The following is a 15,214-nucleotide window of genomic DNA, read 5'->3' as shown; positions in this document are numbered from 1 at the left end:
ACGTGACTAATCATCTCTGTACACGAATATCAGAAGTTGGAACAAAGGGACATAGTTTGTTGCCTTGGTGAATACATTAGTGTATAAAACCGTCGGCATTAGCAGATCTGGCTATCAGAGGCAATATACTCGTACTTGCTGGTATTATAAAATGATATAGTGAAAAAGTACAGTATTTTTAGGAAGAACAGTCTAGATAGTAGTGGAGAGGTGATGGCTACTAATCCTATTGGATGATTTGAATCCATTTAAGTACGAAAGCAATGATTACAATATCGGTATCTATTTTTCATGTAGCAAAGAGTGTGAAGCTATCTGCAGGGAGATGGAGTATAAAAAAAAAAATCAAATACACTAATTGGAAAGAAGTCAACGGACACCATAATGTGAGTAACAAACAGCTACGGTGCCCCCTTAATAAGATGTAAAACCTTTTTTCGCTGCGATGACTGCAGCAATCCTACAGGGCATACTTTTCACAAGGCTTCAATAGAGATCAATGGAAATTTGTACCATTCTTCCTGTAGGCATGTAAGGAGGTCATGGATTGTTGTGTGTGTGTGTGTGGGGGGGGAATCCCTTGACCTTAACGGACGCTCCAGTTTATTCTACAGATATTCAATAGGGTTGACATCAGGGCTCTGTGGAGACCACTCAAATGTGGACGTTATGTACATAAACCACACAGTTACAGCAGCAACCTTATCATACAATGCATTGTCCTGCTGAATGAGACAATGGTCAGCTCTCTAAAAACGCCACAAATTGGGTAGCATTGTTTTAGTCAGAATGTTCAGATACCTCTCGGCAAGGTGCATTCAATGTTCGTGGAGCCACAAACAGAGGTTCGAAGCAAAACTAGTAAAAAAGACCATACCATATCACACCGCCAGCTCCAAATTTCATGGTGGGGTTATGCAGTCTGGGAAGAGATATTCCCCGGGCATCTGCCACACCTCCTGCTCGATAGAGGGTCTAGAGTGATTCCTCTCTCCATAACGCAGCTTTCCAAGTTTCCAGGTCCCACTCTACACGCTCTTTGCAACACTGAAGACGGTAATTCATGTTAGTTCGAGTAATGAGGTGCTTGCATGTTGCTGTCCTACAATGGAAACCCATGTCATAAGCCTCGGTTCTGAATGTTTTTTTGCACATTCCTGTTCCAGTAGATCCCTAGAACTCTGCATTAAACCTGTCTGCATTAAACTTGTGATGAATGGCGATTTAAGCATATCATCCTTCGTAGGACGCTAATGTCATATTGGGTGAGTGTGATGGGTCACCCATTAGGTGTAGCACTTGCATTTATCTCCTTTCCCTTCCATCTCAGCATGATTATTGACGTGGGATGGTCAATGTTTCAACAACTTGCGGAAAAGAGAGGCCTACAACATGACATCCTATCACAACGCTTCTTCCAAACTCCTCCAGTTCTCTTCTAGCACCTGTTTCGCTGGAACACAGTTGCACTGATTTGGAAGCCTCATATTCCGCAAATTTATACCGGCTAAAAATACCTGGCTCGTTACATAGCACGATGCACCTTGCCCACGGAGATGCCCTTTGACTTTTCCAAGCAGAGTACATAGGTGTTATCTAGTAGATCAGTTGCTGATGATGACGAAATGCATCGCGAAAAAATTCTTATGGGTAAGTACTGAAGGAGAAGTAATCGCAATGGTTAATATTAATTAACCGAACATTGATTTAGTAGTAGTGATATTGCATGAGACAAATGAAGCTGAATTTATTTATCTGCAGCGATACAATTTCTTCAAGCAGCATTTGACAAAAGGAACTAGAAGTCAAGGAATATTGTACCTGATAATATTCATAGAGGGGGATGGGTTCAGTTAAACACGTAACTGTTCATTGCCTCATGTTGTAATGATTTCGGAAGTGGCTAAATGTATGGATGTTCCATTTAGAAAAAGTTACATGTTGACTACAAATCAAAACATTATGAGTAATTACAGAGGCGGGACAAGGGGCCCTTCCCCCCCAAAGAAAAAGGAAAAAACACTAGAAAAAATTCCAAAAATCTTTTCCTAATTAAAATTAATTTTTTTTATTTATGTTGTGTCGTGTCTTCTATTTCTATACTACTTATGAATTAGCGATCATTGCAGATGCTCAGGTTCTCAAATCGTCTGCTCAACTCGGGCCCCCCACCAATATTAAATCCTGAGTGCGCTACTGACCAATTATGACTAATATTTCAGGAATTCCATATTTACGAGAAATTAACTGTACAGTATCCTGATACGCTAAAAAAAAGTTTCTTTAAGTATGAGCAAAGAAGAAATTTTGGATAAGAAAAAGTCCGGTTGAGGTACCGACAGTTTTGCTTAAACTGATTCTGACAGCGATAATCACACTTTATCTAGTTTCATAGATGCTAATATTTTATTAAATAGTTAATTTCACATGTAAATCTGGCACTCTTGAAACATTTTTATCTTAATATAGGATCAGAGTATGTTATCTATTAAAAGACCTTCATTGAAACTTAACTAATACTGATAAGACTATCTGTATAGTATTCTATTCCTATTAATTGTGTGTATTCCTTGGCCTATTTCTTTTTCCAGAGTGAGACCGGTTAATTCACATTTACTTGAAATGCTCTTATAATATAATATTTCATCTAATAACCGTTCTCAGCAAATAATTGGAAATCAGTCCTTATGTTTTATCAGTTTTTTTAGGACAATAGGTGTATTGTAGTACCTTGTTCCCAAGGTACTGTCCAGTTCAACCCCCCTTTATTGGCAATGAAACCAAGTGAAGAAGATATATTGACCACAACCGATTTCGAACAACAAATCCTCCAGTTTTGAAAGACGTCGCTATTTTTCTTTAGAAGAGGTAACATTGATAAAATTAGAAAAATAAGATAGCAGTATGTAGAGTAGATATTTAGTATAAGTGGACGAGATAAAGAAATGTTCTGATGAGCAATATTTTCACCTTACCATTATCACTACGAGAAGGCTCAATGTATCCTTAAAAGTGAAACTGCATACACATATCGGCCACTGAATTAGAAACTTTTATTTTACATAAGCTGTGGAAAGGTTGCAAAGAAGAGTTACAAAGATTATAATCGTATTATGGGATTTAGATTATGAGGACAGATTGCGAGTTTGTGGATTACAGACTCTGGCTAACAGGAGAAAGAGGGGGTGATATGATAGAGGTCTATAAACTTTTGAATGGGTGTTACAGAATTTCAACTGATGAAATTTTTAGTTATATGGGAGGCAGGAAGAGAATACGGGGGGGGGAGCATCCATGGAAGTTAAATTTATTTGCAGTCAAGAAAGGGGTAAGAGCTAGGTTTTTCTTCCAGAGAGCAGTGAGTGAGTGGAATAATTTGCTCTTAGTGGTAGTGAGTGCATCTAGTGTAAATGAATTGAAGGGAAGATATGATAACTGGGTTGGGTAATTTACAGCCTCCCTCGATGAGTCCTTGACTCCCTGGAGGTCTCAGATAATAATAATAATAATAATAATAATAATAATAATAATAATAATAATAATAATAATGTAGGCATGCGACTGTCAATAGCGATCGCCTTCGATTCCTTGCGCATAGTTGGGTTAGATATGGGTCGGAACACCCTTCATTAATGCTTCGGTTCGTACAAGTCATCTCAGACCACGGCGATCTCATTCTTGACAGACTATCTTAAGACCATACATTTCTTAGACAAGCAATGCAGTAATTTTTCCACTGATTAAACACCCGAGATATCTCACCGTTTGAAAAACCAGTAAGCTCTGCTGTTTTCAAAATCATCAATTTTCAATTCAATTTATTTCCGAGTAATTCGATCTCTAACATGGACAATTAGAGTTGACCATCCTGAAACTTGAGTTTCAACGCCGCATCTAAAATAAAATCGATCTGGCTCACACTATTACAGACAGTGTTAGGATTTAGGGCCACGAGATGGCGGCAGTTGTCTTCCGCACTCTCTCTCTCTGTTTTGAAAAGGTTTGATTTATTGAGAGTTCAGGCTGGCTTGCATTAAATTCTTGAAGAATGGAGTGTTGTCCACTAGTCATGAAAAGTAAGTTAGGGTTAAAGGCCCTCCACTTTTCATCCTTTTTAGAGTAAAAGTCGTTAGGGGATTTATTTTTTTATTTGATTTAAAATAATTTTAAATTAATGTTACTAAATTATAAGCATATAATTCATATCAGCATATGAATTTTGTGCTCCTACTTTCACATCAATCCTGGTACTTGTATAAAACCCACGTTTAATTGTGTTGTACTAACAATAAACACTGTGTATTACATAGAAATAAATAAACGATTCTGGAAGACCAGAAAAATTACCCTAAAACATAACGTTAATAATAATCATCAATATTTAGTGTGTAATTGAGAAAAGTTCAAAACGAAAAGTATGCAAATCTCTCCGCATAGTCCCAAATAATATACTGTCTTTGGCTTCACTCTGATACTGTTGAAATCGTTAAGAAACTTGGAATTAATCTGAACATTAGTTCCGAACACCAGGAGAATGCAAACCTAAATATAGTGTTGTGTCTATAGCGTACATGCATCATCAGAAAATAGCAGTAAAAGTTTTACACTTAGGATCAGGTTTAGGTTGGCTGTAAGAATTTCCGTGCTAAATATAGCGAAACTGAATATTAAGGTATCGCTGTATTTCGCTAAAAAAATTAATTTTAACTTTAACAATAATTCAAAAATAGAATTTAAAAAAAAATGTACGTTTCGAATGACTTCAGTCTCTATGAAGCCATTTCTTTTATTAATTTAAGTGAAATTCCCTTTTGAATTTCTTTGTGTGTAATTCTTTTAAATTTTCCGTCTATCAACTCTTTATCTGTTATAACTTATTGTTTATAAAGTATAGGACGAAGATTCTATTCTGTGATTCCGATTTCTCGCTGTAGAGTGTGTTATGAGCGTTGTCTAACTGAATGCAAGATATTCGCTCAAAGGTCACATGTTTGAGATTGATAGCGATTGCGCTAGCTTTTCAGTTGCCTGGCAGAGATTATTCCGATAAAAGTATACTTAAAAAGTTGAAGAGACATATTAATAGAATTAATAGAAAATATCCTTACGTTAGTTTACTTTAAAGTCCATATCTTATAGTGAAAAGAAAAATAAATCTATCGAACATACTGTATAATATCATTGTTCATGGAATAAGGATTATTCTATGATTATTTATTCCATCATTTTAGGTGGCGCTGATACTCAACGTACTGTACGCTCTTCTGCTTCTGCGCAATATTTGCTTCAAATTTTCTTGCTGTTGTTGGATAGAACGTAACGCTGTATATTTGTGTGTCCTTTGTAATGTTTCTATTTATATTTTCCTTTTAAAAAATTATTTTTCTATATTCTTTTTTTTTTTTTGAAACATCGCCAATTATTTGCAATGAATGCAGGAAGTATTTTAATTACAGGGGCTAATCGTGGAATAGGTCTGGAATTTGTTCGACAGTTAGTGAAATTGAAACAACCGCCTAAACACTTATTTGCCACCTGTCGGAAACCAGAAGAGGCAAAGGTAAGTTAATTTTTTTTTTTTTCGCGTTCAGATTGAGAAAATTAGAGTGTTGTAATTCTTTTCAGATTATAGATTAAATTAAATCTACGGCGTAGTAAAAGTAGATTGCGGTTAGGCTTACCAACTTTTCAGGAAAGGCAATCACCTTGAATTGCAACATTCTTTCAACTCTGTACTGGAAATCTACATTTTTTAGGAGTTCGAACAACTGCAACAAAAAAAAATGCTAAAGATAAGAAGATTGAAAATGTCAATAATTAATTTAAATAGGAGCACGAACCTTATGCTCTCTTATAGATAAGCACAGATATTTTTAAAGAATATTCTTTGTATTATTTAAAATGTTCAAAGCTCAAGTGATGTTTGAGACAGCTTAAGATAATAAGAGTTTAAAATTTTCAAGTATCATAGGAAAAAGCATCTCTGCAACATTAAGACTGTAGTGTAGTGCTTCCCAAACTTCTGGATGTCAGGGCCCCTTTTGGAAAAATTAAAATATTTCACGCCCCCCCCCGAAAAAAATCGTAATATAGACATATATTATTATAATATTTATTGCATTTATATTCAATACAAAACATACACAGCGAATATTGCAAAAATCAAATGCAAATATTACATTTTTAGCATCTTACATACACATTTGACATGGCACATTATCTCATATTTTTATATAGATAGATATATTGTTATTGTACATTTGCAGTACAAGCACATGAAACGTAAAACGATTAGTAATAAAGAAAGAATTAAAAACATAAAAGAAGTTTAATAACAATTTAATGCGATGGATGTGTTTCAATACTGCTACACAAAAAGTCAGTATCAGGTGAAATATTTAAAAATGCAATTCTTATATTTCTGATTTATATGAATAAGCATATATGAAGATGCTTATATGAATAAGCATATATTTACTAATATTCATTAAACGCCGAAATACGCAGGAAACAAAATTTGTGATCCCGCACCAATGTGTGATTTTTTCCCATTAAAATATAAAAAATAACAAAAAAAAAAGAAATAATAAAAATTAAATACGTTTCTTTTAAGATAAAAAAATCTACTTAGTCTCAAAAGGTTTTAAATTTGTTTTCATTATTTCACGCCCCCCCCCCTCAACAAAACCTACGGCTCCCAGTTTGGGAAGCACTGCTGTAGTGGATACAGCGTGTGTTTCAAACTTCGACTTGATGATAGGAGAAAGGGTTATAAGACTGCAATGATATCAGGTCACAGCTTTTCATAGTGCAAATAGTGTTTTTATAAGTTACTATGTTCACTATATATAATTTCAGGGTGATGGTTTTTTAATTTTTTACGTGATACTTAATAATAATAACAATAATAATAAATGTAGTTATTAAACAGAAATTATTTTTAAGAAACTTTAAGGTTAAAAATTTATGTCCTTAGGACTTTTCTAAATTGTGATAAAAAGGAGAGGAGGGGGATCTGAAAGTCTGACGCACTATGATGAATTGAACTGAGAATATTAAAAAAAAAAGTGAATTTAAAAATACCGAGTTATAGCCAGGCTGCCATATTTGCCTATTGATTGCGTTACACTCCTTACATGTCAAAGTAAACTTGACAAAATCATTCTATCAGGCAAAATTTCCCTATTATATTCTTTCCTGTTTAGCCATTTAAATGAGAACGCTTTGTAGTAGAGCTTCTCTCTCTCTCTCTCTCTCTCTCTCTCTCTCTCCTTCTCATCTTACTTTTCTTCTCTCAATACTAATCGTTCATAAATAAGTGGTAAATTACTGGAAACACACACCCTTGGTGAAATATATTTTGTTTGTTTCATTTTCCGTATGTTTTCTTTAAACAGGAGCTGCAGTTCATTGCCAAAAAATGTTCACCAGAAGTCAAAGTCCACGTATCACAGATGGGTAAGCTTTTTCTCCGTATTAGCAGCAAAGAACATCCATACCCAAAGCATATTCTTCAAGAGAAAAATAATGTTCTATATATAAAGAATAATTAATGATAAGCTGTGTTTACGAGAACTGAAGTTGCAAGATACCTTTCATAGTGCAAATAGTATTTTTATAAGTTAATATATCCACTACATATAATTCCAGGGTGATTTTTAGCTAACTTAGTAGTAGTTAGAAATGATTAATTTGTTTTATTTAATTAAAACAAATTTTATAATTCTTTTACGGTTTTAATAACTGCTCTGCGTAGATCTTTCGGGCATCGAATGTACTAGTTTTAGAAGCCGTTTTTCAGTAATAACATAGGGGGGGGGGATGCTTTTTTTTTTTTTTTTTTTTTTTTTTTTTTTTTTTTTTTTAAAGAACGGCTGCTAGTTTAAAGTCCATAATGAACGGCTGCTAGTTTAAAGTCCATAATGAACGGCTGCTAGTTTAAAGTCCATCTTTATGAGTACTGTTGCTCGGAATAGGCCTAGATAATCCTGAACCTTCCTCTACACACCAAACCTTGAACAAGTTCAATCTTCTTCAGACTTGGAGTATACAAGGGGGGTGAGTCTCTAGATGTGTGTTTGTTATCTTTAAAGTTCTAATATGCATATGAAAAATTACACAAATTCGAATAACTTTGGATTTGAAAAAGTAAATAAATTAAAATACGAAAAAAAAATTGTATGTTTAAAGGCTTCTCTTTGGAGTCATTTCTATACACGTTGCACTAGTTGGTTAAAAAATAAATGTTTACCATTCAGAAAAAAAAAAAAAATTTTGCGCTTTGTAAAAATAACCGAAAAATAAATTCGTGAAAGTTCGAACAACAGCTAAATCTTTTTTTTTTTTTTAATGTTTAAGGAAAGAAATATGTATAGACGTTCACGTAAGCACAATAGTGGCAAACAAACACACGCCGAGTTCAAAATGGTGTGATTCTACATCCTAACTGGTTAATTGTTAACCTTCATTAATATATTACGCTAATACATAGCATTGAACTGGGACACGGCAAATCTTATTTTCTTTCATTCAAAGTAAATATTTTTGTAATAGCTTTCCTTCAATTAAATTTCTTTCTGTTTTATTTAGTTTTTTGTTCCTGGCAACGCCGAGTCAATTTCATTATTGAGTTGTTTTATTCTTTTGATAATTGCAGACGTTCTTAAACAGGAGGAAATATCCAAAACAAGGCAAAAAATTGAGGAAATCGTTGGAGAAAGCGGTTTGAATTTAGTGATCAACAACGCGGGAGTTCTTACATCTAGAAACTTTCCAAATGTAACCGTCGAAGATATGCAGTTTCACTTTAATACGAATACAATTGGCCCCCTAGTGGTGGTCCAGGTAAGGCCGCAAATGTTATCTACTAGAAAAACGATTCCTTTTGCTTTTTTGTCAGTCACTTATTCAAACACATAAAATAATCTTGTCTACTTTCATCTTATTTTTTTTCTCTTTCTTTTTTTTTCCCTTCCCACAGACGATGTTGCCTCTTCTGAAGAAAGCAGCAATGTCTTCCAAAATCGAAGGAATGAGTTGTTCCAAATCAGCTGTTCTAAACATATCTTCTGGCGTTGCTTCCCTTACACTTGTAGAACGGATTCCGTTCAGTTTTACTTTTCCTTATAGGGTAAGCAAGGTAAGTTTTCTTAGCGAAGTAAGTCTCTTCCTCAAGAATATCAAAGGTATAAAGGTATTCGTTTTTCTTTATTCCGACTTTCATTATATAGTAATTGCCGATAAATTACGTCATCAATAAACAACATCATATAACACTATTGAACAATATTAAACTGTGTTTATGATATTACGGAACTCTGTTTCTTATTTCAGAAGCGTCGCTTTATTTTGGTAGTTCGAAGTCGTTATTTTATATAAGGTACTTATGTCAGATAGAAAAACCACTACAGTCACTTCGCAACGATGCAATCAAGCCCAAAGATGAAGTTAGTTTACATTGGTACTTGCTTTAGTAGTTGCAGCACCATCTGCTTATCAGTTATTAAAAAGTCGTACATCGAACCGTTGCATGCTTTTGTGACGTCACTTTTTCTACGTAGATTTCTACCAGTAGCGACTAATGTCTGACAATGCCATATCATTAACATGAAGAAATCTGATTACTCTTCGCACGTCTGTTTGTGAAAAGAATAATTCGACTGTGTTTTCAGACATCTGGGAACGACGATGTAATGCTATCTTGTGTTCGTATGAAGAAACAGTGGATGCAAAGGCTCTGTTCATAGGCTAGGGGTGGGTCTTCATTTTGCTCTTAATTTTTTAACACGTTCATTGTCGATCACGCGATATCGCGCGATGCGAGTTCTCACCGAACGGCCGATCACGTGTTATCGCGTGGACGTCGCTAACTAAATAAAAAAATAAAAAAAAGTTGGCCACCACACGAAATTCCAATTTTCAGCTTGGCAATGAAAGTGTTAAAGTCTGGCCAGTCGTACTTTTTAAATGTCAGTTAGCCAGACTTTAAAATTTTTTTAAACCCGTTGGTACCTGTCACACAGAACCAAAATGTCGTACCCATGACGTATTTGATTGTCAATTCAAATTTTCTTCGATTTTTATACTTGTTTTTATTATGTGAAAAACATTATATATACATCATGAGTGTTTGTCTTTTATGATAAACACAAAGAAATCCACAATTGCCTCGATCGAGGACCACAGCAAACACCCTCGCGAATTGGGATTTGGCCATCATTATAATAGTTTATTCTTCATACGTTTACTGGTATGATATATAACGGTAATATACTAAAGTAACCTTAGTAATATCGCAAAGGGTGTTACAAAGGTCTTCTTCACATGTTTTAAATTATTGTTTGTTTTGCACTTTTAAGTCAAAGTTGCTTATTTTGTATTTCACAGTGAGTAACGATTTTAATATCTTTATTTGCTTACCATCAGATAGCACTCAACATGGCCATGAGAGCAGCGGCTTCTTCTCTCAAAGAAGACAACATTCTTATGGTGATGGTATGTCCGGGCTTGGTGAAGACAGACATGGGTACTGCCGTACTGGAAGAAAGAACCAGAACGAAGGATTGGAACCCTTTAAAACCGGAAGAAAGTATTGGAGCATTGATTGCAACTATGGCAACGTTGAACGAAAGTCATCATGGAGGATTTTTCGATCGAAATGGAAAACCATTTTCGTGGTAGAAAGAGTGAACTTATTTTAAAATATAAGTACATTTAAGTCAATAAGCAACCTTATTTCTTATGAACTTGTAACCCACCGGGGTGTTAACATGTACTGAAGGTTTTTGCATCTTTTGTGATATTAATAAATAAAGATTTGTTAGTTTGTTATGGAATTACTTTTAAATAAAATCCCACTGATCCTGAAATATATCCTCATCTTCAGATAGAATATTTAACCGCAAGGCAATTTAAATTTAGTTTTGTCCACATCTTTTAAAAATTAAAATCGAATTAAACATTCAAATTTAAAAAAAACATTAATTAAAATGCCAGAGATCAAATAACTCGAACTATCGAAGAAATGCTTAGTATTCGTCATTCTCTGACGAATTTTAATAAAAAATGAAGAAAAATTATACCATCCGACTCGTGAATAACTGATGCATAATTATTTCATCAGAAGAAAATGAAATCAAAGTCTTTCGCAATTCTTTCTATACTTCGAATTTGATATTAGTGCCACATCTGAATAAATGAAATTTTCCAAGACTGAAAACTGAATGTCAATCTGTTTAATATTCAAGAATGAGCCTCAAATTCATTGACCGGGCATATTCACAGTCAAACCTACACTCTTTGTCATCATTCTGTTATTAATTTTATTTCATGTAATAGTAAATTCATGCATTGATGTCAAAGTTCTGACAGTATCCAGTGTTATTCGTAATATTGTATTAATTGCATAATTGAATTTTGGCCGACTAAAAATATCTAACAAGCTTTTTATTCAATGGAGCACCCTCCTTTAACCTACTTTTGATTCATATACCATTAAGACGAATTGAAAATATAAACGATTGAAAATATATTAGCGAAATAAAAACTTTGATTCAAGCATTAGTGATGAAGCGACAATATTTCACTGACTTTGTAAACACGGTCATTGAAATGTGGCGCTGCATTGTGATTATTAGAGTCTCACGCACTTTGATCAATGATTTCTGTCCAACTCTCCTGAAACAGCCCGACATCATTACACCATCCCTCTAAACTGTAATGGTGGGAGGATATAATCCAGTCGGTAAAGTTCGCGAGTCATCTCTCCAATTCGAAACACAACGCGTTAACCTGGCAGATTGTTGAGAGTAATTTGCTGCTCCATCGGATATCCTTTCATTGTTCAGTAGTCTAATTATATGATTCATCACACACTATGCAATTTCACATATTCGTCATGTACATCTCCCAGGTCGCAGTAGAGGACACCGTAATGTATAGTCGTATATCGCAGCTGTAGTGCGTCAATTTATGTCATACAATTCAGATGGCTCGTGCAATTTCTTAGTAACGTGAGTCATCTTGAACCAACAAAACTATTTTTAGGAACCGAGAGTCATTTTGACAGCCACCATGATTCATTCATAGAATTAACTATGCAGTGTAGGTTTCAATTTTATCAGGTTCTGAAACAGTCATAAATGCTTAATTATTTATCGCAAAAATTCTTCGCTTTGACATTTATAATGTTTCGTGTAAGCAGTATGACAACGGCTATTGATGTTACGGTACAAAGCTATCAGTATTGAAGTTTTCAAACATATCGGCGACCACGTCTTTTTTAAATTTCAAAATTGAATATTTTCAACATCTTTTGTAATCGATACACTGTTGTTATCTAAAGAAAGCAGTTGTCGTCAAAACTTAATCGCGAATGTAAATTTTATTGGTGTTATAAACATGTTTTATTCGCATCAATAACAAGGATGCCTTTCTAAAGCAAACAGGATTTAAAAAAAAAGAATAAAAGAATAAGTAAGAGAACTAAAAACAAAAGAATATCTATAAAAAATTAATCACTGATATATATGCTTTTGTATTCATTTCTAGCTTCAAGCTACACGATGGTTATAACAATCTATACGATCTACAACAAGCCATATGATGACCACAACAACCATTTTTAAATTTCAAGCCTATCTGAGCATCACTGCACAGAAACAAAACAGACGCCTATCCTCAACTCCATGAGTGAGAAGATCGCTACATGGACATATTAATGTGTGACAAAGTCTCAGTTTTTATATAAGAAAGCAATCGACGATCACTTTAGGAGATCTAAGAAAGAATCGTGCATGATGTTTAAGATTATTTCAAAGAATATATATTCATTTTGACTTTTTTTGACCATATCACAGCAGGATGATAATTAAAAAAAAAAAAAAAGCATCACTAAACACTATTTCAGTGAGTAAATTCAACGAATGTTTTATCGTTCATTTCTTTCGATAGATGGCAGCATCATCTGGATAATAATGCGTTCGATCTATATGGAAAGGACTCCATTTTCGGTAATTCCGTAATAAATATTTTTATTCGAATTAATATATATTAGTAAATTATTTTATTCGATTATTTTGTAGTCGAAGGGATATTACAAGAAAGCTGCAGAATTCTTTCATCAAAGTACTTACATCAAAATACATGAAATAAATATCATGCAATGAATAGCAACGCTTCCATATCACAGACGCATACATAATGCAAACATTTTCCGGGCTAATATGTGAGGAACAGACAAACCGGCCAGAGAATACACTCAATAATCACACATACAATCTTTACCTGTTTGCGTTTATTAGTATTATTACGTAACACCTCCATGGAGTCCACAGGCTCATCGAGGGAGGGCGCTTACTCTACAACTCTCTGTCTCCACCAACCACAACGAACCGCAACCACCATCATCATCCACACCAACGCCATCTATCGCCCATCACCACTATCCATGCCCACGGCGGGATTCGAACCTTCAGCCTTTTGGCTGAAGAGCGGATACGCTGACCACCCGGCCAACCAGACCGGCTGTCACCAGCAATTCCTGGTTTAGTCGCTGTAGATAACGTAACCGTGTTGTTTTTCTTGCATAATGAGACCTGTGGAGTATCCATAACTATAGAATCGCACGTATATCACAATGAAAATTAAGTTTATTATGTAAATATTTCATCTTTTTCAGCCTAATAACTGTATACGTAGAGGGATTCCAATTGAACGCATGCGCGCTACTGTTTCTTCATTCATTTCCTTATTATTGTTCGCTATTTGTACTGATGATGTCTTATATTTATATAATAAATTTAATTTTTACTGTGGTATACGTGTGATTTTCTAATCGTTTTTATCTTCTTTTTTTTTTTTTTTTTTAATTGCCATCTATAATTTCCCACACCAGTATATGATTTTCATAAGGCTGGTTTACTAGTCACCGTGTTTTACCATGTTTTACTTTTACAGATAAAGGGGAATATGAAAAGCACTTGTGTTTCACCCATCCTGTCAGTAACGTCAATGGTCATGTTTTACTTAAAAAAGAGGATTGGGAATTGGGATCAATCGACCGTGAGATGCGGTGATTGATTCATTCAATCCAATACCCTTGGAGGGTAATGGATGGCAATGCTGTAGCTAATGAAGTTCTAACTGAGGCTCGGCTATTGCTGTTACCCTCCTGCCATGATCAGAGCTTTAGTAGCTCAATAACACCTTATCCCTACACTGTCCTCTACATAATAACGGGGAAGATGAAAAGCATTCTTGCTTCGCCCCTTTAAGCCAGTCCTTATAAGGATAAGGACATGTTTTACTTATTTAATTATGGAGGAGCGAAGAAACTAGCGATTTTTTCATTACTATTAGATGATGTATGTGGAACATGATAAAAGAGCAGTATGTCTTTATGCATGTCTCAAAGAGATCTTCTATTATTAATTCACTATTTTAAAATTTAAGTGTATATTTCCTCATTTGTTATATATGTTCATTATCTTTCGAAATACACTTATGAGGTGAATATAATTTTTACTATTAAAATAATTTCACATAAGGAGGTTTTATTCAATGAATAAACGATTAAAACGATGTTGAATATCAAATGGGTCATTGTACTGATACTTAATCTTTTTCACTTACTGTTCAGAGTAAGAGAGAGTATGGGTAATAAGTCTATTGAAAACTAAATACATTAACATCATTATTTTTGACGAGAAACAACAATAATTCAGGAGCGAATGCTGGTCTTGAAATTCACGCTTGCTCTTGTTATCATTCAGGGAGTGAGAGGTGCGATTGAAGTCTGATTAGCGGAATAATGAATTGCTGACCATTTAAAACTATGTATGTATTTAGAAATTTATGTACATTTAATCATACAAATACGACATTTATTTTACAAATGATATTCTATCTTTCTCAATTTGGCTACTTGAATACAAATTCTCCCCTACGGTTCTTCTTTATGAACTGGTCAATAACATCGTCATAAAAAGTTGGTTGTAACTTAATTTTCCCAAGCAACACGCACACTTGTAAAGGCTGGCTGAAGCTCACTGGCTAGAGCCAAGGTAGCTTTGACTAGACGAGCAAGCATCGGCCTTCGATACACAACGCAAAGCTCAATTATTGCCGCGGAAACTTAAGACGTCTTCTGTCTACAAAAATAAAAGCCTAAATGGAATGTGTGTTTATAAATGCATGCATTTATTAACAAATAAAT

General features: G+C 34.4%; 1 protein-coding gene across 1 annotated transcript; it reads left to right on the top strand.

The window, feature by feature from the left end:
• The first annotated feature begins 5,368 nt into the window (after positions 1-5,368).
• On the top strand, positions 5,369-12,647 carry LOC150106381 (uncharacterized). The gene is made up of 6 exons (XM_090392413.1): positions 5,369-5,560; positions 7,398-7,458; positions 8,657-8,844; positions 8,981-9,139; positions 10,426-10,676; positions 12,550-12,647. Exons 1-6 carry the CDS (start codon positions 5,429-5,431, stop codon positions 12,602-12,604), a joined length of 846 nt encoding a protein of 281 aa, XP_090248539.1. The 5' UTR covers positions 5,369-5,428; the 3' UTR covers positions 12,605-12,647.
• The last annotated feature ends 2,567 nt before the right edge of the window (positions 12,648-15,214 follow it).

This window comes from Typopeltis vanoorti, chromosome 5 (assembly GCF_054136105.1).
Source record: "Typopeltis vanoorti isolate ZY-2024b chromosome 5, IOZ_Tvanoo_1.0, whole genome shotgun sequence".
NCBI lineage: Eukaryota > Metazoa > Arthropoda > Arachnida > Uropygi > Thelyphonidae > Typopeltis > Typopeltis vanoorti.
This window is presented reverse-complemented; position numbering and strand designations above follow the sequence as displayed.

What these genes read in the sequence shown, in the direction of transcription:
- LOC150106381 (XM_090392413.1), top strand. Translation starts at nt 5,429, where the DNA reads ATGAATGCAGGAAGTATTTTAATTACAGGGGCTAATCGTGGAATAGGT. An exon ending in AGTCCACGTATCACAGATGG is followed by an intron (nt 7,459 to 8,656) that starts GTAAGCTTTTTC and finishes TGATAATTGCAG; the next exon opens with ACGTTCTTAAACAGGAGGAA. An exon ending in AATGGAAAACCATTTTCGTG is followed by an intron (nt 10,677 to 12,549) that starts GTAGAAAGAGTG and finishes ATTCATTTCTAG; the next exon opens with CTTCAAGCTACACGATGGTT.